The sequence below is a fragment of the Schistocerca nitens genome, chromosome 10, assembly GCF_023898315.1.
Source record: "Schistocerca nitens isolate TAMUIC-IGC-003100 chromosome 10, iqSchNite1.1, whole genome shotgun sequence".
NCBI lineage: Eukaryota > Metazoa > Arthropoda > Insecta > Orthoptera > Acrididae > Schistocerca > Schistocerca nitens.
Window position 1 is genome coordinate 32,468,806 of NC_064623.1, and position 26,089 is coordinate 32,494,894.

Sequence of the window (26,089 nt, forward strand, 5' to 3'; positions counted from 1 at the left end):
CCATTTGTGGCAAATAAAAATTGAATAAAGCCAGTTATGCTACGTTTAACATTGAATAATGTGATATGGAGTTGCTAATCAACCATGAGTATTTGCTATACACCGTACACAGCTGATTGTTCGGGATAATCAGGGGACGAATATGCACAAATAATTGAAAAGACACAAATAATTTAGTTATATGAATATAATAGAGGGAAACATTCCACGTGGGAAAAATATATCTAAGATTTAGTTATTTTAATTTAGTTAATTTTCTATTTAAAATTAATTAATTAATTTATTTATTTATAATAATAATAATTATTATTTATTAATTATTTATTTAATTTAGTTTAGTTTAATTTAGTTATTTTCACACATATATTCTTTGTTCAAAAGTTAATCCAACTTCTGTGCGTAGATACTGCAGGCCTGTTTATTTCTTAAAATAGTCTGTGATGTTGGTCTGCCTCTGACAGAAGTCGACATTTTCTTGCAAGGTGTTTTGAATTTTTCTTGCAACAATAATACCACTCTACAGAGACTTCCTCTGGTCCATATAATCTAGAAGAGTATCAACATACTGAAATGCAGTACAATGACTGACAAGGTCACTTCTTCATCATCTCTTCCACACTCATTCTTTTCTCTTTTATTTATTTATTTATTTATTTTATTTTTTTTTCTGAAGCAGCAGTCACAATTTTGGCATCACTCATGTACTGGAAGCTGGATTCACATGTGTTGATATTCAATCATTCAAGTTTTCTTCATCAAAACCATTTAAAAATGCTGCCAGATCCATTACTTGTGCATTTGTTATTTCTTCATCATGGAAATCTTGCAAATCACTTCCTTCAATATCTGGAAGAATTTTCCTCCATGACTGAACTAGTATTATGTTGTCTGACTTCCTGCCAGACATCAAAATTTCCACAAATGGCATCTAGAATTGTCAACTTCTTCTAGAACAGCACCAAATCATCTTCACCCACTAGCATTATCAGTAGGCTATTGCTTTACCGCTGCAGTTACGCCATGGTCCACTGGCTGCACAGTGGCAGTCATGCTGGGAGGGAAAAACTTTGTTAGAATGAGACCACCATCAATTATGAGAATCTTCTCATAGAGTGTGAAGGAGCATTATCAAGCAATAGAACATCCTCCTGTGAAAAACCTTCCTCTTCTAGAAATCACCAAACTTATGATACAAAATGTTTGTAGAACCAGTTTTTGAAAATTTCACTGTTCACCCATGCTCCTTTTTGGTTGCAATAGTGCACAGAAAGACCATTAGCTCTGATATCCTTGCATGTTCAGGCATTTTTTTTTTTTATTTTACAATTACTGGTAGCTTCATTTTATGATTCCCAGAAGCATTAGCAGTGCACAAAACTATTAGGCATTCTTTAGATGACATATCTGGGAGCACCAACTTCACTCTTAAATCATCTGTGCTGTTTGTTAAACATTTCCAATATAGACCACTTTTGTCTGCATTATAAACGTGATCTGATGTGAAATTATTTCCTTTCACAAATTCCTGGAACTCTTCCCAGAAGGAACCAGCTGCCACAGCATTTGAACTAAGCCACTCTCCTTGCACAGTAAGTTCGTGAGTCCCATTGTTTCCGTCTGGTTAACCATCAAGATGCGGCATTAAATTCTGCCTCTAATCCTAGAGCTCCATGAAAAAATTCAGCTTTTTTGGCACACCTGCCTGTGCCCGAAACAATGACACCTTATGTTTGCTTTTGGCTAAAATATTGCAAGAGATCAGCATCTGATTCATCAAATGTAGATCTCTTCATTCTTTTCCATGCAGATGGTCCACAACTAGAATTACACTTCCTGGTAAAATTCTGGATTTTCTGCTTATTCTTTTTAATGTTCCAACAACCTGCATTCCAAATCTTGCAGTAGTTTCCCTCTCCTCAAATCTTCTAATTAATTCTAATTTTTGTTTTTATGTCAACATGTTTCTTTCATTTCTCTGTCATCTCTTTTACAAATTTCTTTTAACTTACTTCATTGACACTTACCTCCAATTAACATCATCACTGCTGCTCAACACGTCTTTAGTTGACATTTTTTAATGCCTGCAAATACTCTGCTTGCACTGCAATAATCAATTATTTTATTCTGTTTTTAATCTATATTCTGTTCAGCAACAACCTATGTGGGGCCACAACTGAATAACCTTGCTTTTTATTTAACACACATTTGATGAAAGAAATTTCTGGCTATAGCTACACTGGAGCACTGAAATAAATCACTAGCAACAGATGAAAATTTGTGCTGGAGCAGGATTTGAACCTGGATTTCCAGCTTTATACAAGCATTTGCCTTTACTGCTTCAGCTACCTGAGCTCGTCTCCTGTCCGCCCCAAATTTCCAAATGCCGCACACTAGAAAGTAGAGTCCACATCTACTCTTCCTCTTTGTTTGCAGCCCTACTGTCTTTATGTGATACATCAGACATTTCTGTACATTTGCACTGTATGCTGTCAGGTATACAGGTATGGTGTCTGTTCTTTCAGACATACATGTCCGAAACAAAGACACCTTACTATACAATATACGCACCTGATGACATATCAGTCTTCTATCACTTGCAAAAAAACATTATCTCTGCTTGTTGCATATTGAATGGGAGGTCATAACATATGAGAAAGAGTGGTTGAGCAGTGTGTGAACTTTGTGTAACTCCAGTAACGATTTCTTTCACTTTCCAGATAGCAATATCTTCTCTGCCTTTGTTGAGTGACGAAACACACCTACTTGTATTCTTTTCATAAAGTATTATATGAGACATCTGTCAGCTGTGTTGTAAATTCCATAGAACATCAGCTTATTGAATGGGAAGTGAATTACAAAGTAAAATGCTTTGAGGAGGAAACAGCAAATGAAAAAATACTGACTACTGAGCAAGACAAAAAGAATTAAATACATTAGCTGCCTATGTGCATTGATTTATATCTATGAGGCAAATTGAAAATTTATGCAAGACCAGGATTCAAATCTGGATCTCTTGCTTATTAGGCACTTGTGCTCACCACTACACCATCCAGACAATGTAGTCACTTCACCCGCACAGACTACCCTATCACACCTCCCATCAAACCCAAACTACTCTCAACTTACACCACAAACTACAGACATAGTGCCCCTGATCGTTAGCTTCGTTACTCACAGTATCTAGCCAATTCCAGTAAGAGTTCCAGCTTAGGGTGCACCGGCACTGAAGGGATCATCAGCCATCAACACACGCACACTACTGACGTCAAACAATGAAAATTCCAGAATGTAACAATATTATGAAAAGGAAAGTTGCTACTGACCATATAGTGGACCCAGAATCTTATTACTGATATTTTATTTTGTGCTTGTAAAATGATACATTAACTGTAAATTGCCTTTAAATATTAAAGGTGTTTTAACAAAGGTAGCCTGTGTACTAGGAATTAAATATGAAAAGTATCCCATAAAAAATGAAACTTTTGAAATACCCACAACTTCTGATTTTTGGTAAATTTTTCATCTGTTTCTGTGTGGTAAGTAATGGAGTGCTTCATTACTACAGAACAGTGTGTTATCATAGTCAAAATTTATTACTAGAAGCTAGATTTTTATGTAATTATGTATTTTCTTCCTTCACTCCTGTGCATGTGAAAAATGTAAATGTTTATGAATTGTGTCATCAACTACGATATATTTCAATTTACCATTACATATTTTTTTAAACATTTCACTATAATTACATTTTTTTTAACTTTATGCTACATAAAATTACAAGTTATTGCTTTTTCACCCTTTTTCAAAGCCTCTCCCCTGAAAAATATCTGAATCTAATCTACCGTAACAGTCAGTCCTAATGGAATGAACTGTGCTTAATTGCACTTTGAGCTGGATCATTAAGGACATGTTTCTGACTATTTTCTTACGATAGAGGATTTTAGTTCCCAAAAGCAAAGCAGTTACAATAACAATATTGTATGTATCACTGTTAAATCCATTATTATGTGCATTACAGGGCTTCAAGTGCTTTCAGGACTGAAAGCGGGGCATACAAAAGACTTTTGGCCCGAAATGTTTCCAACTACTAGCAACTGCCACTGATTCTCAACCACAGTGTGTGTGTACCAATAAAAGAATGCCAAATATTACTAAAGAATTCACAAGTTCAAATACTGAAATGTGCGTGAATTCCTAACGGACCAAACTACTGAGGTCAGTGGTCCCTAGACTTACTATTTAAACTAACTTATGCTAAGAATAACACTCACACCCATGTCCAGACTTCACAAGTGTTTGTGTTATTGTTGCTCCCTGCTGCATCAATGTTTTTATCTAAACTAAGATCTTGCGTTATGATGGGTGGTCCTTTCGCTACTGGTGGTGTCATTGCTCCACACTGGGCATGCAATAAACACAGCAGATGGCCCACACTGAGGTGACAAAAGTCATGTGATACTTCCCACTATCATGTTGGTGCTCTTTTTGCTCAGCATAGGGCAGCAACTCAAGGTGGCACGGACTCAAAGCCATTGGAAATCCCCTGCAGGAATACTGAGCCACGCTGCTTCTATAACCATCCGTAACTGCGGAAGTGTTGCTGTTGTAGGATTTTATGCACAAACTGACCTCTCATTTATGGCCCACAAATGTTCGACAGGATTCATGCACGACAGTCTGGGTGGCCAAATCATTAGCTCAAATTGTCCAAACGTTCTTCAAACCATCACAAACAAATGTGGCCTGGTGATATGGTGTACTGTCAACTAAAAATTCCATCATTGTTGGCTGCAAATGGTCTCCAAGTAGCTGGACATACCCATTTCCAGTCAATGATTGGTTCGGTTAGACCAGAGAACCCAGTCCACTCCGTGTAGACATGGCCCGTACTATTATGGAGCCAACAACAACTTGCACAGTATTGGTTCAGTTAGACCAGAGAACCCAGTCCACTCCGTGTAGACATGGCCCGTACTATTATGGAGCCAACAACAACTTGCATAGTATTGGTTCAGTTAGACCAGAGGACCCAGTCCATTCTGTGTAGACATGGCCCGTACCATTATGGAGCCAACAACAACTTGCACAGTATTGGTTCAGTTAGACCAGAGAACCCAGTCCACTCCGTGTAGACATGGCCCGTACTATTATGGAGCCAACAACAACTTGCACAGCATTGGTTCAGTTAGACCAGAGGACCCAGTCCATTCTGTGTAGACATGGCCCGTACCATTATGGAGCCAACAACAACTTGCACAGTATTGGTTCAGTTAGACCAGAGAACCCAGTCCACTCCGTGTAGACATGGCCCGTACTATTATGGAGCCAACAACAACTTGCACAGCATTGGTTCAGTTAGACCAGAGGACCCAGTCCATTCTGTGTAGACATGGCCCGTACCATTATGGAGCCAACAACAACTTGCACAGTATTGGTTCAGTTAGACCAGAGAACCCAGTCCACTCCGTGTAGACATGGCCCGTACTATTATGGAGCCAACAACAACTTGCACAGTATTGGTTCGGTTAGACCAGAGAACCCAGTCCACTCCGTGTAGACATGGCCCGTACTATTATGGAGCCAACAACAACTTGCATAGTATTGGTTCAGTTAGACCAGAGGACCCAGTCCATTCTGTGTAGACATGGCCCGTACCATTATGGAGCCAACAACAACTTGCACAGTATTGGTTCAGTTAGACCAGAGAACCCAGTCCACTCCGTGTAGACATGGCCCGTACTATTATGGAGCCAACAACAACTTGCACAGCATTGGTTCAGTTAGACCAGAGGACCCAGTCCACTCCGTGTAGACATGGCCCGTACTATTATGGAGCCAACAACAACTTGCACAGTATTGGTTCAGTTAGACCAGAGAACCCAGTCCACTCCGTGTAGACATGGCCCGTACTATTATGGAGCCAACAACAACTTGCATAGTATTGGTTCAGTTAGACCAGAGGACCCAGTCCATTCTGTGTAGACATGGCCCGTACCATTATGGAGCCAACAACAACTTGCACAGTATTGGTTCAGTTAGACCAGAGAACCCAGTCCACTCCGTGTAGACATGGCCCGTACTATTATGGAGCCAACAACAACTTGCACAGCATTGGTTCAGTTAGACCAGAGGACCCAGTCCATTCTGTGTAGACATGGCCCGTACCATTATGGAGCCAACAACAACTTGCACAGTATTGGTTCAGTTAGACCAGAGAACCCAGTCCACTCCGTGTAGACATGGCCCGTACTATTATGGAGCCAACAACAACTTGCACAGCATTGGTTCAGTTAGACCAGAGGACCCAGTCCATTCTGTGTAGACATGGCCCGTACCATTATGGAGCCAACAACAACTTGCACAGTATTGGTTCGGTTAGACCAGAGAACCCAGTCCACTCCGTGTAGACATGGCCCGTACTATTATGGAGCCAACAACAACTTGCATAGTATTGGTTCAGTTAGACCAGAGGACCCAGTCCATTCTGTGTAGACATGGCCCGTACCATTATGGAGCCACCAACAACTTGCAAAGTGCCTCGTTGACAACTTCGGTCCACAGATTCATGGGGCGTGCACAATACTTGAACCCTACCATCAGCTCTTACCAACTGAAATTGGGATTCATCTGACCAGGCCACCATTTTCCAGTTGTCTAGAGTCCGACCAATATCGTCACAAGCCCAGAGAGGTGCTGCAGACAAAGTTATGCTATTAGTAAACTTACCATGTCAGCTGTCTGCTGTCGCAGCTCATTAATGCCCAATTTCACTGCACTTTCCTAACAGATACGTTCTATGTTCGTTGTACGTCCCACAGATTTCTGTGGTTATTGCGTGGAGGGAAAGTTGTCTGTTATCACTGAAAAGTCTTCACAAAAGCCACTGCTCTTGGCCATTAAGTGGCGGCCGCTGGCGAATGCATTATCCGTGGTCAGAGGTAATGCCTGAAATCTGGTATTATGGGCTCACTCTCGATACTGTGGATATTCTCAGAATCTTTAATTTCTTAATGATTTCCAAAATGGAATGTTCCATGCAACTAGCTCAAGCTATCATTCCACATCCAAGTCTGTTAATTCCTGCAGCCATTATCATGTCAAAAACCTCTTAACGTGTATCACTTAAGTACAAACCACAGCTCCGCTAATGCATTGCACTTTTCTATCTTGTTTAGGTGATACTAGCACCATCTGTATATGCGCATATTGCTATCCCGTGACTCTTGTCACCTCAGTTTGTTTGTATTGATGAGCACACCAAAAACAAAAAGCAGTGCAATTTTCTGGGATGAAAATGTTATTGACACAGATGCAAAATATTCCAGAATTCAACAAGTGAATTTTTCTATTATATGTACTCTTCCAGGGTGGCTGAGAACATTTTGTGGTGCAAACTTCATTTGCCTGAATATTGCACGTTTCTACAAAAGTGGTGTGGGCAACAGATTTCTGATAAGTCCACATTAAGGAAAAATTAATACGATTTTTCTTATTGGTGGGCTCTGAACAGTGTGCGGCAGTATACAGGTGAAAATAAAATGATCGTATGGCGTAGGTGGTCGGGAGACCCCACCTGCGGCAGTTCAGCTGCTGAGTTACAAGTCTTTTCAGTTGACACAACATTGTGTGACTCACGGTTCAATGACAATAAAATGATGAGGAAGACAATGCAACACGCAGTCCCCGAGAGGAGAAAATCTCCGACCTGGCTGGGAATCAAATCCGGGCTCGCTGTATGGCTGTCGGACACACTGAGCGCTAGGCTTAGGGGGCAGACATTATACAAGTAACCACCACAGGTGGACAGCCATTGACAAAACAAAGGAAGTATGTGGACATTCGACTGGCAATCCCACTGTTGCAATCTGAACAGAGAAAAACCCTCAAAGCCATTACTGATTCTTGTAAAGGACTGGGACGCATGACTCATTCAACAGTAGCTCATTTTGTAAATGCCAGACAGTCTTCAATTGCTGTGGCCTGAGAGAATTCAAGCAGAGACGTTCCTATTATGTATTTGGATGCTGAAGCATAAATGCCAAAAGCAGCAACTGCCCTCTGCATATTCCATCCACATTTAACGCCCTTCACTTGTTTGCTCTGTGCGCTGCAACGTATTTCCAAAGAAGTGTGCAGCAGCTAACCCAAACTAAATAAAATAATTTCATATAACAAGGTGTCTCTGAAAGGTGCACCTCGTGTCACTTTCTAGAGAACTGCTGCTGAACCTAGTGTTGCCAGCTGGGCCTGTCCTAATGAGATGCAGCACCTGGATTGTAGCTGTCAGATTTTATAATGAACATTTTTCGAGCCATTAAATCTGTGATTAATCAATTTCGAAAAGTGTCTCCAGTATCAGTACAAAAAGCATAAAATGCTTCCACTGAATCTAAAATTGAAAATTCTCTGGCATACATCCACAGCAACTTCGACTTATTTGCCAGAAGTGTTAAAGAATAAGAATTTGTCAGTTGCCTCTGCAGAAATCATTACAAATTGTTAACATGTGAACAAAAATAATCAATTTATGAAAATATAATGTAATGGGGTACATAAAAAAAATCTACTCACCAAGCAGCAGCACATTAAAAGAAGTATGATGTATACAAGCTTTCAGAGCCAGTGGCTCTTTCTTCTGATGGAAGGGTTGAAGAGGAAGGATGATGATGATGACTGGTTTGTGGGCCGCTCATCTGTGTGGTCATAAGCAGCCGTACCAAGTCCCAATTTTTTCACAGACCAATATAGCCACTGTCACGAATGATGATGATAATGATGATGATGATGAGGAGGAGGAGGAGGAGGAAGAGGAGGAGGACGACGACGACGACAACAACAACACAAACGCCCAGACAAAGAAAATCCCCAACTCAGCTAGCAATCAAACCTGGGACCCCATGATCCAGAGGCAGCAATGCTAGCCACTAGGCCACGAGCTGCGGACAGGAAGGAAGGAGGTGTGAAGAAAAAGGACTGGTGAGATTTAGGAAAAGGAGTATAGTTCTGAAAAGTCACCTAGAACTCTGGGTCAGAGGAGACTTACAGGACAGCCTTTCCTTCTCATCCCACCCAGTAAGTCACCCCTGACCCAGGTTCTGGGTGACTTTTCTGAACTATATCGCTTTTCCTAAACATCACCAGCCCTTTTCCTTCAGCCCTCTTCCTTCCCCTTCAACCCTTGTGTATATTATGCCTTTTTATGTGTGTTCTCCTGCTGCTGCTTGGTGAGTAGATTTTCTGTCTAAACAATTACATTGTATTTTTAGGAACTGTTAACACTGTCAAATGTGGGCTGACATTAGAGATGATATTGGGCAAAGAAAAATAAGTTTGATGCTACTTTGGCAAGGTCTCCACGCTACTCGACTTTTACTACTATTTGAAATATCCTCAGTGGCGGAGATGAAGGCACTCTAATGCACATCTCTTCAGGAATATTTAATATCTTAAAATTTGCAACATTGTCCTGTAATATGCAAGGATCATTTTCCTCCTGCAAAACATTTCTATGTGGTTGTCAGAGAATATGGAGAAGTACCTGGCTGTTCATTGCACTTCAGAATGAGTGGTAAGGTAGAGTAACTCAGTAATTTCAATGTAGATAGACGTTCTAGTAAAGTTATGTGATTGAATGTAACTTTATTTTAATAGCACAGTGCAGATTTTCAAAATAAAAGATTAAGTAATGTAAAATGTACCTTCTTAATGTATTTTTCATGTTACTGGTATTTTGAGTGCATAGTGTAATTGAGAATTTGATTTCAGTTGAAATTACAGTTTATGTTAAATATTAAACAAAATACTTTCATGATATTACATTTTTTGTACATACTTCTACTATTTTCCTTAAATAAATACCAATATATTTCACATGTTGGGGGGAAAAAAATGCGGGCTCTACTTACAGTGAACATTGCACAGAACGTGTTCACAAACTCTGTAGAATGTTTGGTCAACGTAATTTATTGAGTAAGTTGTCTGTGATGAGACTGATTGTTAAATTTGAAAAAAGTGGTTTGTTTGTGGACATTAAACACTTGGGCGTGCTCGTGTTAGTTGTTAAGTGTAAAATGTCACTGTCGGGAGTGATAATGTTGCTGTTAGTCTAGTGAACTCTATACAACAAAATTCAAAAAAATTATATATTTGCAGAACCAGCATGCAACAAATACTGAAGAAAATCTGCACCTTTGGACCTATAAAATCCAACTGATACATGAATTGAATCCAAACAATCATGTAAAGCACCGAGCATTTGTCCATTAGGTGTTTCCAAAATGAATAATGGACAAAAATTTCATCCAGAAAATAACAATTACTGATGAAGCACACATTCGAGTTGAATAGGTTCATGAACAAACACAATTGCAGGCTTTGGGACACAGAAAACATTCAAGTAATTATGGAGATGTCGTTACTTGTAGAAGTGACTGTGTGGTGTGGCAATTGGGCTGATGGTGCAATTGGACCATACGTCTTTTAAGATGGCACTGGACATGCATTAACAGTGGATGGTGAATGCTACCGTAAAATGTTAAAGCTTTTCTGGTCTGATCTCTGACTATGTGAGAGCTGAAGTAGTTTGGTTTCAAAAAGTTGGGCAGCCTGTCACACCTCAATTACAACAAAGGACTTGTTATGAGAGGTTCCTTGGCTGGGTGATTCCTCAGCTCTTCTGAGTTGACAACGTGTGATTTACTTCTGTGGTTGTACTTGAAATTTCATGTGTACACCAACAAATGAGGATCCCTTCCACAGCTCAACGGCGAGATGCAGCATGTAATATCAGAACTAGAGATGCAAGTATGCCAAAACATTATGGAGAACTTGATCAATCAAACGAATGTGTGACTGCAGAGTCGTCATGGTCATTTGAGTAGTATCATACTTCACACATAACCACAGGTAGCATACACTGCAGTAATATGTAAATTACTTGATTTCTTCAATTTGTATGTTATTGTGCACTCCAAAGTTGCATTCTTTCTGAGACACCTGTTAGTTTGGGGTTGACATGATAAGACTGCTCTCTCAAAATTATAATGAAGAAACAAATGAATAGGATAAATGGTAAAGTCACTGGAACTGATTCAGCTCAGAGCCAATTGTATTTACTGACCTCAATTTGAAGGCCGAGAGACTCTATTAACCTCTTTCCTTCCTCTGTCCACGGGGCGGGTGTGGGATCATCTCGACGCAGTAAGTATCGCCAGACAATAAATCCAGAACATCCTCTATGTGGGAGATATTCGACGACTTTGTATATGCCATCGTATCTGAAACACAACACCATTAGAGGTAAGAAAAAAACGATCTCAATAATTAACTGACAATAACACAGAGGAAGAAGTGAAAAAGGGGGGGGGGGGTTTATCTCCTGTATGTAGTGTGGTCAGAAAGACAACAGGAAGTCACAAATTGGCAACTGTTGTCACCATAGAAAACAACCGGCAGTGATACGATGAAAAGATTCCTCAACTATTGTTCTTGACTGTGCAAAGTACAGTTGAACCGATACCCAAAGTGTCACTTTTGTAAAAATATAAGTTAATGTGGACGAGTAGGGAAAACAATCGTGCACAGTTCGAATACAGCATTAGTAGGAGCTTTCTGAAACAGTCACATCCATTAAATATCTAGGCATAAAGAAGCAAAAAGATATATGAAACTGGACGAGCACATCAAGTTGGTAGTAGGAAAGGCATACACTCGACGTCGTTTTATTGGAAGAATTTTGGGGAAGTGTAACACATCCATAAAGGAGACAGTGTACAGATTGCTAGTGCAACCCATTTGTGGGCATTGTTTGAGTATTTGGGATCCTCAGTAGGTCGAATTAAATGAAGACATAAAAGCAATTCAAAGGCATGCTGCTAGATTTGTTACCAGTAGGTTTGATAAGCACGCAAGTATTACGGAGATGCTTTTAGTCAACTCAAATGGGAATTCCTGGAAAGAAGACAATGCGCTTTTCACAAGGCAATATTTTGTAAATTTATAGAACTGGCATTTGAAACCAACTACACAATGATTCTACTGTTGCCAATGTCCATTTCGCATAAGGACCACAAAGCTAAGATGCAAGAAATTAGGGCTCATACAGATATTTTTCCCCTCACTATATACGCAAGTGGCACAGCAAAGGAATGACTAGAAGTAGGTATGCACTGTATCTAGATGTAACAAGTCATCCATGAGGGCAAGAACTGACATGACGAGTCTCGCTGACAGTTACTTTATAAGCAGCTTAAAAGCTAATTTTTACTCAGGATTTTACTTCTTTCTGTTTACGATTTCATCTTATTTTCTTTTTGTGTTTGTATTTCTTTGTAATTTTTATGCAAGTACTACTCTTCTGGAGCCAACAATAAATTTGTAGCCTGGGCCATTTACTGTGGCAACCTGAAGGGCCAATGGACTGCACCTTTGGGACGGCAGCAGCTGGACACGCCATTGAGGCAATCAATGAATCAATCAGTTAGCTGCAAACCCTCACCACTCACTGCTCAGATTCCACAACATATCTCACCCAAGACACCATTTTCAATAAGTATACTTTTTGCAAGTAATGCATATGAAATTACACTCTTCAGTTGGAGAGTCAGAGATCGAGCGACTGTTCCGTGCGAAGTTTTTAGCTGGCTACCACCTGAAGTATAGTATTGATCTTGGAGTGTTAATGAGTTCTACTCCTTACTTGTAACATCATAAGCAGCTTGTGAGACATATAAAAATACTGCCTAGATGAATATTTTGAAACTAAGATGTTATTGATTATGTAGACTTTCCGACATAATGACTGAGGACGCATTTCTCAGGTACACAGCCGGATATTGTAGCCATCTCGACACGATATTTCAATGGACCAACTGTCTGCCATCTTCAGGCAAGTATGCTGATGCAAAATCTCACCGGAACTGAGTTTCTAACGGAATCAGCAGTTCCTTTATAGACCGCGGCTGGCACACCAAGCACGCACATGCAGCATCGCTGTGATCTAGTAGAAATAGACAAAATGATATGTTGCTGGCAGAACACTAATTAAAAGAATATTCTGGTCGAAATGAAGACTGTTCTTTAATATTGGACAAATTGGATTCAATGTCTTACTTAAAGGGACACCCTTATTCCCATTAATAATATTATAAGATAATTGAGTCTCAACAGATTCCTTATGAACACATTCCCAGTTGCAGAAGCAGGAACGATCTTTTCATCTCATTATACAACATCTTGTTTCCCTCATTAATACAGTATTCTGCCACTGTGGATTACTCTGGCTGGAGAAAACGAATGTGATGATAGTGTTCAGTTCAGACTGACAGTGAAATCACCAGAGGATAATCATAAACCTGATGCTTTTCTACCTTTTGTTGTGAGTACAGCCTCGAAAATTTCAAGAATTTTAAGAATATATGACGTCAAAAGTGTATTCATGGCACTTGTTAAGATTAGGGCTGTCCTTGGATCAGTACAGGATGACTTCAGACCAAGAAAACATGGAGAAAACAAAATCTGCTGTCACTGCGGGATGGCTTATAGGTCAAACTATCTGTACTATTCATGTGTAGAACACCATCATCACACTTCTTTGCTCCAGCCAGAGAAATGCGCAGTGGCAGACTCCTATCTTAGCGAGGGACATAAGATGTTGCAGAATTAGAGCCAAATGATCGCACTTTCTTCGCACTACTGTGAATGTGTTCCAAGAGAATCTGTGACATTTGATTATCTGATAATATTATTAACTAGGCTACGGGTTATGGCACAATTCCACTACACACAAGAGTTGGTTTTGATTTGGTAATGGAAGAAAGTGTGTTGGCTCAAAAACATTTCCTTTTGCCTGCTTCATTTATGGAATTTTTAGATATTGCTTTGTCTATACAGAGACAAATTGCGTGTTTAGGCAACAATGCAAGCAAAAAATTTTTAAACCTTACTGTTCCACCTCATGATTTTTCCACAAGAGGCAATTTCCCATGTCTCCCGTACGTAAGCCAGCCTCTGTTTTCTGCTACTTTTTGTACTGTGAGTTACTGACAACTTTGACACAAAGCACAAATTCAGACTGGAGGTGGTTAAGGAGGAATATTCTTTGCAAACTAATCATCATAGTATTCACCTTAATATAGGGAGATATGGAAACCCAATTCCTGATGACTGTTTGAAGTTTTGAATTGCGGCCCTCCAGAATGAGAGTCCAGTGTCTCCCTTTTTCATTGTTAAGTTTTTTTTATACACTGCCAGACAAAACAAGTGAAGCATCGAAGAGTAAGATGTCAAAGTAATTTTGTACTTTCAGATGCCGTCGGCAGGTACGTAAATGATTAGAGCTGCAGTTCTCTCTCAGACAGACAGAAGGGCCAACGGAGTACATTAGTGTTGTTCGTGTTTAGTGTTGTTATCAGGCTGGTAGGGTGTATAATGGTCACGAACAGCATTATATTGTGAGTGATCACTGTGAAAGGCTACAAAGATGTCATGTACTCATATGAGACAGCATTATCAGCACCTGGTAGAGTCTGAAAGGGGCCTCACTGTAGGTCTCCATTTGGCCAGCTGGTCGAATAACAGAAGATGCAGATGTGTGGGGCATTTAGATGTAGTAGTGGACCGATGTCAGCCTGCATAAAAGTGTGAGGGCAGGCATAATTGTGATCAAATTTTCGGTCGACCATGTCTCACTGCCACAAGGCAGGAATACCGTATTGTGCACCAAGCGTACCACACATCGTAAAACCTTCACCTCTGCATATGCCCTCTGAGAACGAGTGACTGAATCCCTGCAACATTCTATATCAACACACACCACTGGCCGGAGATGAACAGCAGCAGCGGGACTAGGGAACTGTCGTCCCAAGCATAAGCTGCCGTTAACACCGCACATCAAACGGCTGCGTCTGGTGTCACGACCAGGAAACACGGATCGGTGATCGACGGTGTCGCATTGTATTCAGCGACGAGTCGTGATTCCGCACTACTCCAGACGGCCATCGTCCGCAACTATGCTGACGACCTGGGAAAATTTCAGATTTCTCCAAGGTTTTTTGAGAAGCACATCATTGTTACTGCCTGCATTGTGGTTTACTTTAGTTCACAGGTGGTAATGCAACGACCAAAGGAACTCTGACGGCACAAAAGCTTTACACAAGGGTATCCTGTGTTCTGATGAGTTATGTCTCATGTGACAGTATCATGGTGCCATTTTTCAACAGGACAATGCTCATCCATATAGGAAACATGTCTCTACGAACTGTCTCCATGATGTGAGCGTGCTCCCATAGCTGGTAAGATCCTCTTATCTATCCCAAATAGAAAACGTGAGAGTCCAGCTCGGATTTCAACTATACCCCAGTGCCAATATTCATGATATGGACGACCAGTTATGACAGTTGTGGGCCAGCTTGCCTCAGGAGAGGACACAAAAGCAGCACGACACCCTTTCCAACTGAATCAGTGCGTCCATCCGGGTCATAGGAGGTGCAATGTCATACTAAAAAGTGGTTTCATACTGGTAATTTCTTTGTATATTTTAATTGAGTTTGTAATCAACAAAATAAAATCACATACCTTCTCAACCTGTGCAGTTTTATTTCATTTCATCCTCCCTTCTGGGTTCTTCACTATTTTTGTCAGACAGTCTATGTTCGGTTTGTGGGGCACTGAACCGTGCAGTCATCAGCGCCCATACAAAGTCCCAATTTCTTTTGCACAGGTCAATTTAGCCACTGTCACGAATGATGATGATGATGATGATGATTATGATGATGAAATGATGAGGACAACACAAACACACAGTCCCTGGACAGAGAAAATCCCCAATCCGGCCGGGAATTGAACCCGGGACCCCGTGATCCAGAGTCAGACAGTCTACGTTCTATCTTATGCCTGTGGTCGCACAGGCATGTGCACAATGCTATGGTACTTCCTTATAATACAGTCCCACTACACACTTAGAATAATCACATTTTGGGGAACACGCAAATTTTTTCTAATGGTTTTGAATTGTTCCCTTTGTTGTCTTGTACACAGCCTTGCTCCCACATTTAATACCTATTATACTAATCCCAGTCTCTCATAACTATGCCAGTATTCTAGACAATCGGTTACAATTGTGGTCGAAGTTCACAAGATGTACAGATTACTATCATTTTCATGTCGTACATGTCACAGATTTAGTGAAATACTAATGTTTAACACACAAACAAACAACATCAACAACAACAACATTTGGAGCAAGCCCTACATTCCACTTTTACATAACCTACGAAAATATACTGAAATCATCTTTGGTGCCCTAAATCTCAGAACTGCCTGCTCTAATATTTATTAGAGGGGGATTCTATCCTAAATATGCGTATAAAGTAATCTGAACATAGAAACACAAAGAGATGGATTCGTAGAGAACGGAATATCACAAGTAATTTTATAAGAAAGATGAAGTGTTAGAAGTTATTGGCTTCAATTGATCATTACACATGCTCTATAGCACAGTACTTAGTAGCAGTTCCAAAGAACTCAAACTACACAAAATGCTAAAATAAATATGTGAAGATGTCTTACCGCAAGCCTTCCTCAGGAGCATATATGGAGCGTTTCCTGAACTTGTAGCTTCGAAGTACACGTACTGGTTTCCCTGCTCGCCAGTCGACAGCTTTCCCTCCTTCTTCACTCAGTTCAGTATTACAATTAAGTGCGAGAGCCCTGAAATACACAGTTATAAGTAATGCAAACCACAGAGGGTACAAAAGTAGCCACTCACTCTATATTTGAGGCTTTGAGTGATAGACAAGCACCTAAACAAAACAGACCTCATAGGTAAACTTTTGGGAAATGTGTTTCTCAGAAACAAACAGGAGGCATGCACGGATAGCCTAATGATTAAGGTGACTGCTTGTGAAAGTGGGGAAATCCAGGTTCAAATCTTGATCCAGCACGAATTTTCACATCACTTGTATGTGGTACATCTATACCTAACACAAATGAAGCCAAATTATTTGCGTTCAGCGAATTTATTTAAAAGTTATTTCGGATGGCTGTCTTTCTTCAGTAATGTCTGTTCATACAAACATGCAAGCAAAGAAATAGGAACGTTTGGAAAAATGAGAATCACATTTACAGAGTTTTCAAGACGAAGATGAAGACTTCCTTGTTGGCATAACAGCCATCGATGAGAGGTGGGTCCATCACTTCAGACCATAAGTGAGGTGTTACCTGTGTTTTGCCTCACATAATTTGTAGTTAGAAGGGTACAGAAACCATAATATGACCACCTGAGATCCCCTTTTGGTTTGCCGTATGTATGTACTATGCTTATACTTGTTGCTGACTTCATCTCCATGGACTGAAATTTTGAGTCTCAAAACTTCAGTCCAAACTGTCTCTCGAATCCACAAAATAAGAGATACAGTTTTTTCATGAAACACTGTAAAATATTAACTGAATATTACCACAGGAAACACTTCTTTCAACACATTTCTGTTGATAAACATTAACATTCATTACACTGAACAGTCTTCCCACTTCGAGGGATGGAGACAGAGTGACTCTTCTGTTGTGCTCTTGACATCTCATCCTTCTATTGTCACAAGCTTAAGCATTCTCTGAAGCATTGGGGACGCACCTCCACAGAACAACCACTGAGCCAGCAAGTGACAAAATCGCTGTAAAACACCAGTCAAAGCTGCTCTGTCTCATAGAAATGTAGCATCCAGCTTTCTGATTTCATGCATACATAAATAAATTTTTGCACAAATGCACATCCATATTTATTACCCACTTAACACAATTTCTATGTGCAGATAATGATCATCATTTGCCAGAAACTGGTACATGTACAGGTAGAAACTTATCACTATTGTGAAGTGATACGTTAACATAAGGCAGGCGGCAGAGTGTGATGAGGAAACATCACCTTCACCTACAGCAATAAGGCTCAGCAGGCAAGCTTCTTCAGGACAGCTGACTGTGTTTCGGGGTACGAAAGGTCCACTGCTGATTCGTTACTCTCCTAAACGTCTAATTGCGAATAATGACAGCTACTGCGTGCACTGAAGCCCAAAATCGAGACAAGGACAGGGAAGATTTAAAAAGTGTAACTGTGCATCGGGGTAATGCCTGCTCTCATATGGCTGGGAAAACAACCCAAACTGATGGAGTACTGACTGACCTAGCTCCAAGTGATTTTCACCTTCACAGTCTGATTGATGAGCACGTGTGTGGGCGCAAGCTTTTGTTACATGAGCAAGATGTGGAGATGTGCAGAAGTGTGTAATGAAACTAGCCAATGATTCCCTATTGAAGACACGATACACAGCACTCATAAACATAACAATCCAATAAAATCTTTCACACAATAGCCTTTTTTTTACATCTGTATGTACAATGCTGATGTTATTTACATGACACCCACATTCCTATACAAAAATGTCCATATAAAAATTGATATATATATATATTGTTATTTGAAATCTGCCGTGCATATTTTGTGTCAATTAATACAACTGGTTACTTTGTCAATTATTACTATACTACTACTACTACTACTACTACTACTACTACTGCTACTGCTGATTACCGAAACAATTTGCAAAGTCAGGATAAAACCAAAAAAATCGACGAACTGCAAAGTATTCTTTCACAAGAAAAATATATCAAAGTCATTGGACCAAATGGATGCTAACTTACGAAAGATTGTATAACAGTTTTAAAAATATTATAAAGCTTTAGGGTAGCTAGCAGCTGTTGGTGTACATGCTCCCCAAGAAGAGATGTATATTTGTGTCGACCCATAGTGTCTTCCAGATTGGCAACAATACTCAAGGAATGCCACATAAAATATTTCCCAGACCATCACACTTCCTCTTCTGGCCTGAACTCTTCCAATGAGTCTTGCAGGGAATTTGCTTTCTGACACTTCACCCGGTACATGCCGACGGCCATCTGTCTGATGGAGCATAAAAAGTCATTCATCTGGAAGGGCCTTCTTTCGCCACTCGGTGGACATCCAGTTGCAGTAATGGTGTGAAAACTCCAGCCTTTGTTGCCAATGAGGAGCAGTCAGAAAGGGTGCACGAACTAGATGCCTCCTGCAGAGACCCATACGCACCAATGTTCGCAGAACGGTCATTGAGGAAATACTCTCGGTAGCCCCTTGGTTCATTTGGATGACGAGATGCTCAGCAGTTGCACATCTATTTGCCTGTACACACCTCCGCAGTTGTTATTCGTCCCTATTATCTATGGCCCACGGTGAACCGCAGTTGCCTCACAGCCAGTTTCGTATAGCACCTTTTTGCCGTGCACGATATGCTTTAATCACTGCGGAATGCAAACAGTTTACAAACTTGACTGTTTCAGAAATACTCCCATCCTTGGCCAAATAGCTAGTGATTGTGCCCTTTTGGGCACCAGATAAATTGCTCTGTTTCCACATTATGACAACAACTGCACTGTTTTCCTCATCTCCCCCTCACCAGATATACTTTGTGTGTCATCTACTGCTAGTGCGGCCACCTGCTGTCTGTGAGTGCTTATTGCATACTGATGTCAAACATACAAGATGGTCGCATTTATGTGACTTGACTGTGTATTTATAACTATTCAGTCTTCTTGACCACAGGTGTTGGTCTCTGCAACCTCGGAGAGAGCAGAAAATAAACCGTTGCAGCATGCAGCATGTGCCGATATAGCTGTCCTTGCAGTGTCATCCGTGTCAGCAGTTACACGTAGTAAGTGCGTGCTGACGATGTGTGAGGCCCGGCGGACATCTGTGGTGGCTTCTGTTGTCCCAGCAAAGACGACCAATTTATGGCAGGTGACTCAGTGTCCCAAACTCTGAACCAGAGGATGGATGAATGGATGGCTGTGTCAGGCCTCAGTGACTTGGGGCACCTTAATGCGAGCACTGAAGTGTGGAAAAGTGGCTGGGCCCCAGCAAGTAGCCCTGTGGTGGAGTGAGAATGCAGGGTGGTTTTTTTTATGGTTTTAGGGCGCAAAACTGCTACGGTCATTAGTGCCCGAGAATGCAGGGGTGCTAAGGGCCCGAGCAGTCAGGCAAACCATCGACAGTGTCGGCTCTACTACGTCATCGGCACGTTGTCGTCTAATGGCATAGTCCAATACGGGGCAGGCTGGCCCCATTGGGAGGTGGAGGATAGAGGGTGGACAAATACTGCTGTCAGGTAGCTGATTAAGCAGAAGAAGTAGCCCTGCCACATTATTCCATCACATGGAAGTTGGAAGATTCTCGAAGGATGGTCAGCATCTGAGGACTGTCACTTCCATGAGGAAGCAGGTAGGAGCATGAAAGCAGCTCACAGCCACGGGTGCTGTGTTGGCAGGGGTCACGTGCTGCAGGGGCGTTGTCAGGGATGCAGCACAAGGTTAAAGGCACCATTTAATTCATTACAATACAGAATGTAGATGGCATTGCCCTAGTTCGTGCAGTTGCACTGAAAATGCTAATCATTTGCATATCCAAACATGTAGTACACTCTGTGCCAATTTGACATTTGTTGCATGCTGTCTTCATCGTGTTGCAATTTCAGTGGCTGGCAGAGTATATAAGTACTCCTCCGGCCATAGCAGTAGCACACATGAAAGCATTCTTTGTAATAGTATTTTCTGTGGATACAGATAACCTGAAGATGGTCATAAATATGAATGGAAATTGGTTGTTAAGGTACAGCTGTGTAGACATCCAATGAAGTTTCTCGAATAGAAACTACTTTGATTGTACAAGCTCTTACAGGACCACGAGGGAATAGGTAATAAAAGAAAGCCACACACGAAAATTTTAAAATGCAGAGAATTGTCTCACAAACAGCAAAAGTGACATGTAAGAAAAGTAAGACTTACTTGTTAGTATGTGTGAACGTCTGATCACACGTCTGCCTATTAGTCGTACGCCTGTTGCCGGAGAGGTCCCGACCGCCGGCACCCGTGTACCAAAACCAGTCTCCGAAGTCCTCATCGTCTTCGTAGCCTCCGCTCAGCACGATGCTGAAGGCACCAATGTCCTCGCGTCCGTGCATTCCGCCCACAGGTGGCCTATGAACTCCTGCTTCAGATGCCTTCAGTGCAGTTAGTGACAGAATTAGTAAAAATAACACCACAACTGTTCGAAAAATAATTCCAATATACACAGAAATTATCACTACAGTTGCAAATAAATGTCACAGGCTCTGATAGTGAGGAAACCAGTGTCACGATGTGACACGCGAGTGTCAGTGTCCACATCCAGTAAGAGTGTGAATATAAGGATAGATTATGTAGTTTTAAGGAACTGAACTACTATAGTTATCATTCCCTACATACTGAGTATGTTGTAAGTGTGGGACAAAACTATTTGACTTTAAACCACAAACAAAACTGAGGTACAATAAAACTGACACGTCCAAAAATTGAGAGCACTCAACTGTTTGAAAACCAAACAGGCAATATATGATGAAAAACTGACAAAGTTACAGAAATACATCAAACACTGTCTTCAATTAAAATAATCAATTTCTGAAAATGTAGTATGATTGGATGGATAAAATATCTACTCACCAAGTAGTAGCAGGAGGAAACTCACAGAAGTTACGGAAATGTGCAAGCTTTCGGGGCCAGTAGCTCCTTCTTCAGACACAAGGGTTGAAGAGGAAGGAAGAGGGATAAAAGAAAAAAGGGAAATGGAGACAGAGTTCTCGGTGATTTTTCTGCAACTGAATCAGGGGAGACTTACGATATGAGATGAGAAGGAAGGACTGATTGTTGGGGAACTGCACTGGATGAGATTTGAGAACCTCAGAGCTTAAAAGTGGAAGATAAGGGTAATAAGCATGACAGAGATTACTGAAAAAACATCGAGCAAGAGTTAAGAAAAGCGGAAAGCTAATTGCATTATACGTGACAGACAGGGGAAATAGGGTGGCTGATGCAAAATACACATCAGAAACTGAAGACATAGAAAACTAAAGGGAGTGAAGAAAAGGAATAGCTGCTGAAAAGAAATTAATGTACGTTTAGTCCAGGTGGATGACAAGGACCAATGACATGCTGTGATGCCAGTTCCTACCTGCAGAGTTCTGAGAAACTGGTGTCAGGGTGGGGGGCAGGGGGTACAGGGTATGGATACAGGAGGGGAGGGGGGGACTGAGGGGGGGGGGGGGGGAAATCCCGAAGCATGTTTGGTGAAACAGACACTGACGTCATGACTGTCACATTGTAGAGCATGCTCTGCAAAAGGATACTGTGTGGTGCCTGTATACATCATCTGCCTTTGCCCGTACATCCTAACCGACAATTGGTGGAAGTCACACCAATGTGGAAAGCTGAATAGTGTTGACAAAACAAGTGGTACACAACATGTCATTTCACAGGCGGCTCTCCCTTTGATAGTATATGTTTTGCCAGTTATAGGGCTGGTATAGGTGGGGGTAGGATGGTGCATATGGGTAGGGAAATGGGTGGAGAAGGAGCAAAAGGTGTGACCAGTATACTGCGGAGATTGGGGAGTCACAAAAAGCTTTTCTAGGTGTGGTGAGCAAAATGTCAGACAGAATGGACCCCATTTCAGGGCATGATTTTAGGAAGTCATGTTCTTTTCAAAGTAGCTGTTTAGTACATTCAAGACCAGGATAATACTAAGTTATAAGTGGTGTGCTATGAAGTTTTTTTTTGGAGGGGTCAGCAGTACCAGTATAAGAAGTGATGAGCAGGAAATACACTTTTGAACTAGGCTGATGGGGTAATTACACCCAGTGAAGGCTGACGTGAGAGTGGTGGTGTATTGCTCTAAAGAGTCTACATCTGAAGAACTACGTTTGCCTTGAATGCCAAGGCTGTACAGTAAGGGAACATTTGATAAAGAAAGGATGGCAACTGTCAAAAAGTAAGTATTGTTGTTTGTTAGTATGTTTACTGTAAACGAAAGTATGCAGCTGACACTCAGTGAGGATGTGGTCAACATCAGGTAAAGTGACACGAGATTCAGAACAGGACCACATGGAATCTAATTGGAAGAATGTATTTAGATATTCCAAAAATGTTAACAGGTCAGCCTCACCATGATTCCACATGGCAAATATGTCATCAATGTATCTACAACAAACCAGTGGGTGAAAGATTATGGATCCCAGGGAAACCGTTCCAAATGACTCATGAAATATTTGGCATAGGAAGGAGTTATTCTAGTTCTCATGGTTGACCCCTGATGTGTTTGTAAGTTTGCTGCTCAAAGATAAAAAAGTTGTTCGTAAGTATAAAGTTGATTAGGGTGAGCAGGAAGGATGTCGTAGGTTTGGAATCAGGTGGGTGCTGGTTGAGGTAATGTTCAGCAGCGGACAGACGTTGTACATGGGGAACATTGGTACAGAGTGAGGTGCCATCAATATTGACAACCGAGGTGTGTAATGGGAGTGCAACGGGCACATATTTCAGATGAGTTAGGAAGTGGTAGGTGTCTTTAATATAGGAGGAGAGTCCTTGTAGTACAGGTTGCAGGTGTTGATCAACTAAGGTAGATATACATTCAGTGGGTGCTCTGAAGTCGGCTACTATGGGACGTCAAAGGTGATTGGGTTTGTGGATGTTAGAAAGAAGGTAAAAGGTGGAAGTGCGTGGTTTGAATGGGGTACAAAGTTCTGTGAACTGCGGTGTTAGCTCTTGTAAAGGGTCTGAGATTTTAAGGAGGGACTGTATGTTAGTTTGTATCACAATGATGGTAACTCTATGTGTGGGAAACACATCAACTGTGCAAGTGCAGGGTGTGGACACATGGTGATGTATGGAGGTTTGGGCCTGTCTGGGAGTTGTGCTCAGATAGCTGAAGTGGTTTAGGTGACAGCTCATGTAAAGCAAAAAAGCTAAGTTCAAGTCCTGTTCTAGCAAAAAATTTCCATATTTCGCTAATAAATTGTGAAGATGAAGCCTAATTGTATTCACAATTGTAGACACATTGTTCTCTTTAAAAGAAGTTATGAGATGAACACAAACAAAAGTAAACTAAGAGTAACAAAATTTAATCACATTAAGTTAGGTGATTCTGAGGGAATTATTGGATTGGTGCACAAGTTAATAGCATTTTTCCATATGCTTAATAAACACAACAGATAGACATAACAGAGACTTTAGTCATCATAATACAGGGTGATTCAAAAAGAATACCACAACTTTAAAAATGTGTATTTAATGAAAGAAACATAATATAACCTTCTGTTATACATCATTACAAAGAGTATTTAAAAAAGGTTTTTTTTTCACTCAAAAACAAGTTCAGAGATGTTCAATATGGCCCCCTCCAGACACACGAGCAATATCAACCCGATACTCCAACTCGTTCCACACTCTCTGTAGCATATCAGGTGTGACAGTTTGGATAGCTGCTGTTATTTCTCGTTTCAAATCATCAATGGTGGCTGGGAGAGGTGGCCGAAACACCATATCCTTAACATGCCCCCATAAGAAAAAATCGCAGGGGGTAAGATCAGGGCTTCTTGGAGGCCAGTGATGAAGTGCTCTGTCACGGGCTGCCTGGCGGCCGATCCATCGCCTCGGGTAGTTGACGTTCAGGTAGTTACGGACAGATAAGTGCCAATGTGGTGGCGCTCCATCCTGCTGAAATATGAATTGTTGTGCTTCTTGTTCGAGCTGAGGGAACAGCCAATTCTCTAACATCTCCAGATACTGTAGTCCAGTTACAGTAGCACCTTCGAAGAAAAAGGGACCAAAAACTTTATTGGCTGAAATGGCACAGAAAACGTTCACCTTAGGCGAGTCACGTTCATACTGAGTTGTTTCCCGCGGATTCTCAGTGCCCCATATACAGACATTGTGATGGTTGACTTTCCCGTTAGTGTGGAAAATTGCTTCATCACTAAACACAATCTTTGAAATGAAAGATTCAGCTGTTTCCATTTGAGCAAGGATAAAATCACAGAAATCGATTCTTTTAATCTTATCAGCTGCAGACAGTGCTTGAACCAATTTCAGACGATAAGGTTTCATAACTAACCTTTTTCGTAGGACTCTCCATACAGTTGATTGTGGAATTTGCAGCTCTCTGCTAGCTCTGCGAGTCGATTTTCCTGGGCTGCGAACATATGCTTGCTGGATGCATGCTACATTTTCATCACTCATTCTCGGCCGTCCAGAACTTTTCCCTTTGCACAAACACCCATTCTCTGTAAACTGTTTATACCAACGCTTAATACACCACTTATCAGGAGGTTTAATACCATACTTCGTTCGAAATGCACGCTGAACAACTGTCGTCGATTCACTTCTGCCGTACTCAATAACACAAAAAGCTTTCTGTTGAGCGGTCGCCATCTTAGCATCAACTGACGCTGACGCCTAGTCAACAGTGCCTCATGCGAACAAATGTACAACTAAATGAAACTTTATAGCTCCCTTAATTCGCCGACAGATAGTGCTTAGCTCTGCCTTTTGTCGTTGCAGAGTTTTGAATTCCTGAAGTTGTGGTATTCTTTTTGAATCACCCTGTATATTCTCTCCTTCACTATTTACAACAGTCCGCCAATGCTGGGAAACTTTTCAATTCTGCAACCGGAGAAATCACATGGTTTAAGAGCAAAGAATTCATGAAGCCACATTTGGAGTGCATTTTCAATCGGAGAGGAAGCTCCTTGAAGGTTATTCAACAGAGAGCAGAAAAGGTGAGAACTTCTGAAGGCGTAAGGTCAGGTGAATAGACGGGTGTGGGATGATTTCCCAACCAGACTATATAATATTTTTTGCCAGTCTGTCAGAATGTGGGGAAGTGTTTTCATGGAGTGGCATCAATGGGATAGTATCACTTCCTACAGTGTTCCTGGCCATTGTTCTTCGGCTGCATCTGCGAGACATCTCAGTCATTGAAAATAAATGTCACCAGTGATTGTTACACCTGAGGGAAGCAATTCATAGTACACCACACCGTCACTGTTCTACTAGATGCATAACATTTCGTTTTGTGGATGTGCACGGGTCTTTGTACGGGGAGTTGCTGCTTTGTTTGGACTTAACCGTTCCTTTCTTTTCCTTACGTTAGCGTAAAGACAATATTTCTCGTCACCAGTAACAATGCAGGGTAGGAATGTATGGT

General features: G+C 41.0%; 1 protein-coding gene across 1 annotated transcript in view; it reads right to left on the bottom strand.

Moving 5' to 3' along the window:
- The window catches only part of LOC126210499 (E3 ubiquitin-protein ligase UHRF1-like), a 162,485-nt gene that overhangs the window by 23,788 nt on the left and 112,608 nt on the right, over positions 1 to 26,089 (bottom strand). The window contains exons 8-10 of the mRNA XM_049939743.1: positions 20,860 to 21,074; positions 16,564 to 16,704; positions 11,117 to 11,273 (exon numbers count right to left, since the gene is read on the bottom strand). Coding sequence (XP_049795700.1) covers positions 11,117 to 11,273; positions 16,564 to 16,704; positions 20,860 to 21,074 — 513 coding nt within the window. The remainder of the gene's footprint in view (positions 1 to 11,116; positions 11,274 to 16,563; positions 16,705 to 20,859; positions 21,075 to 26,089) is intronic.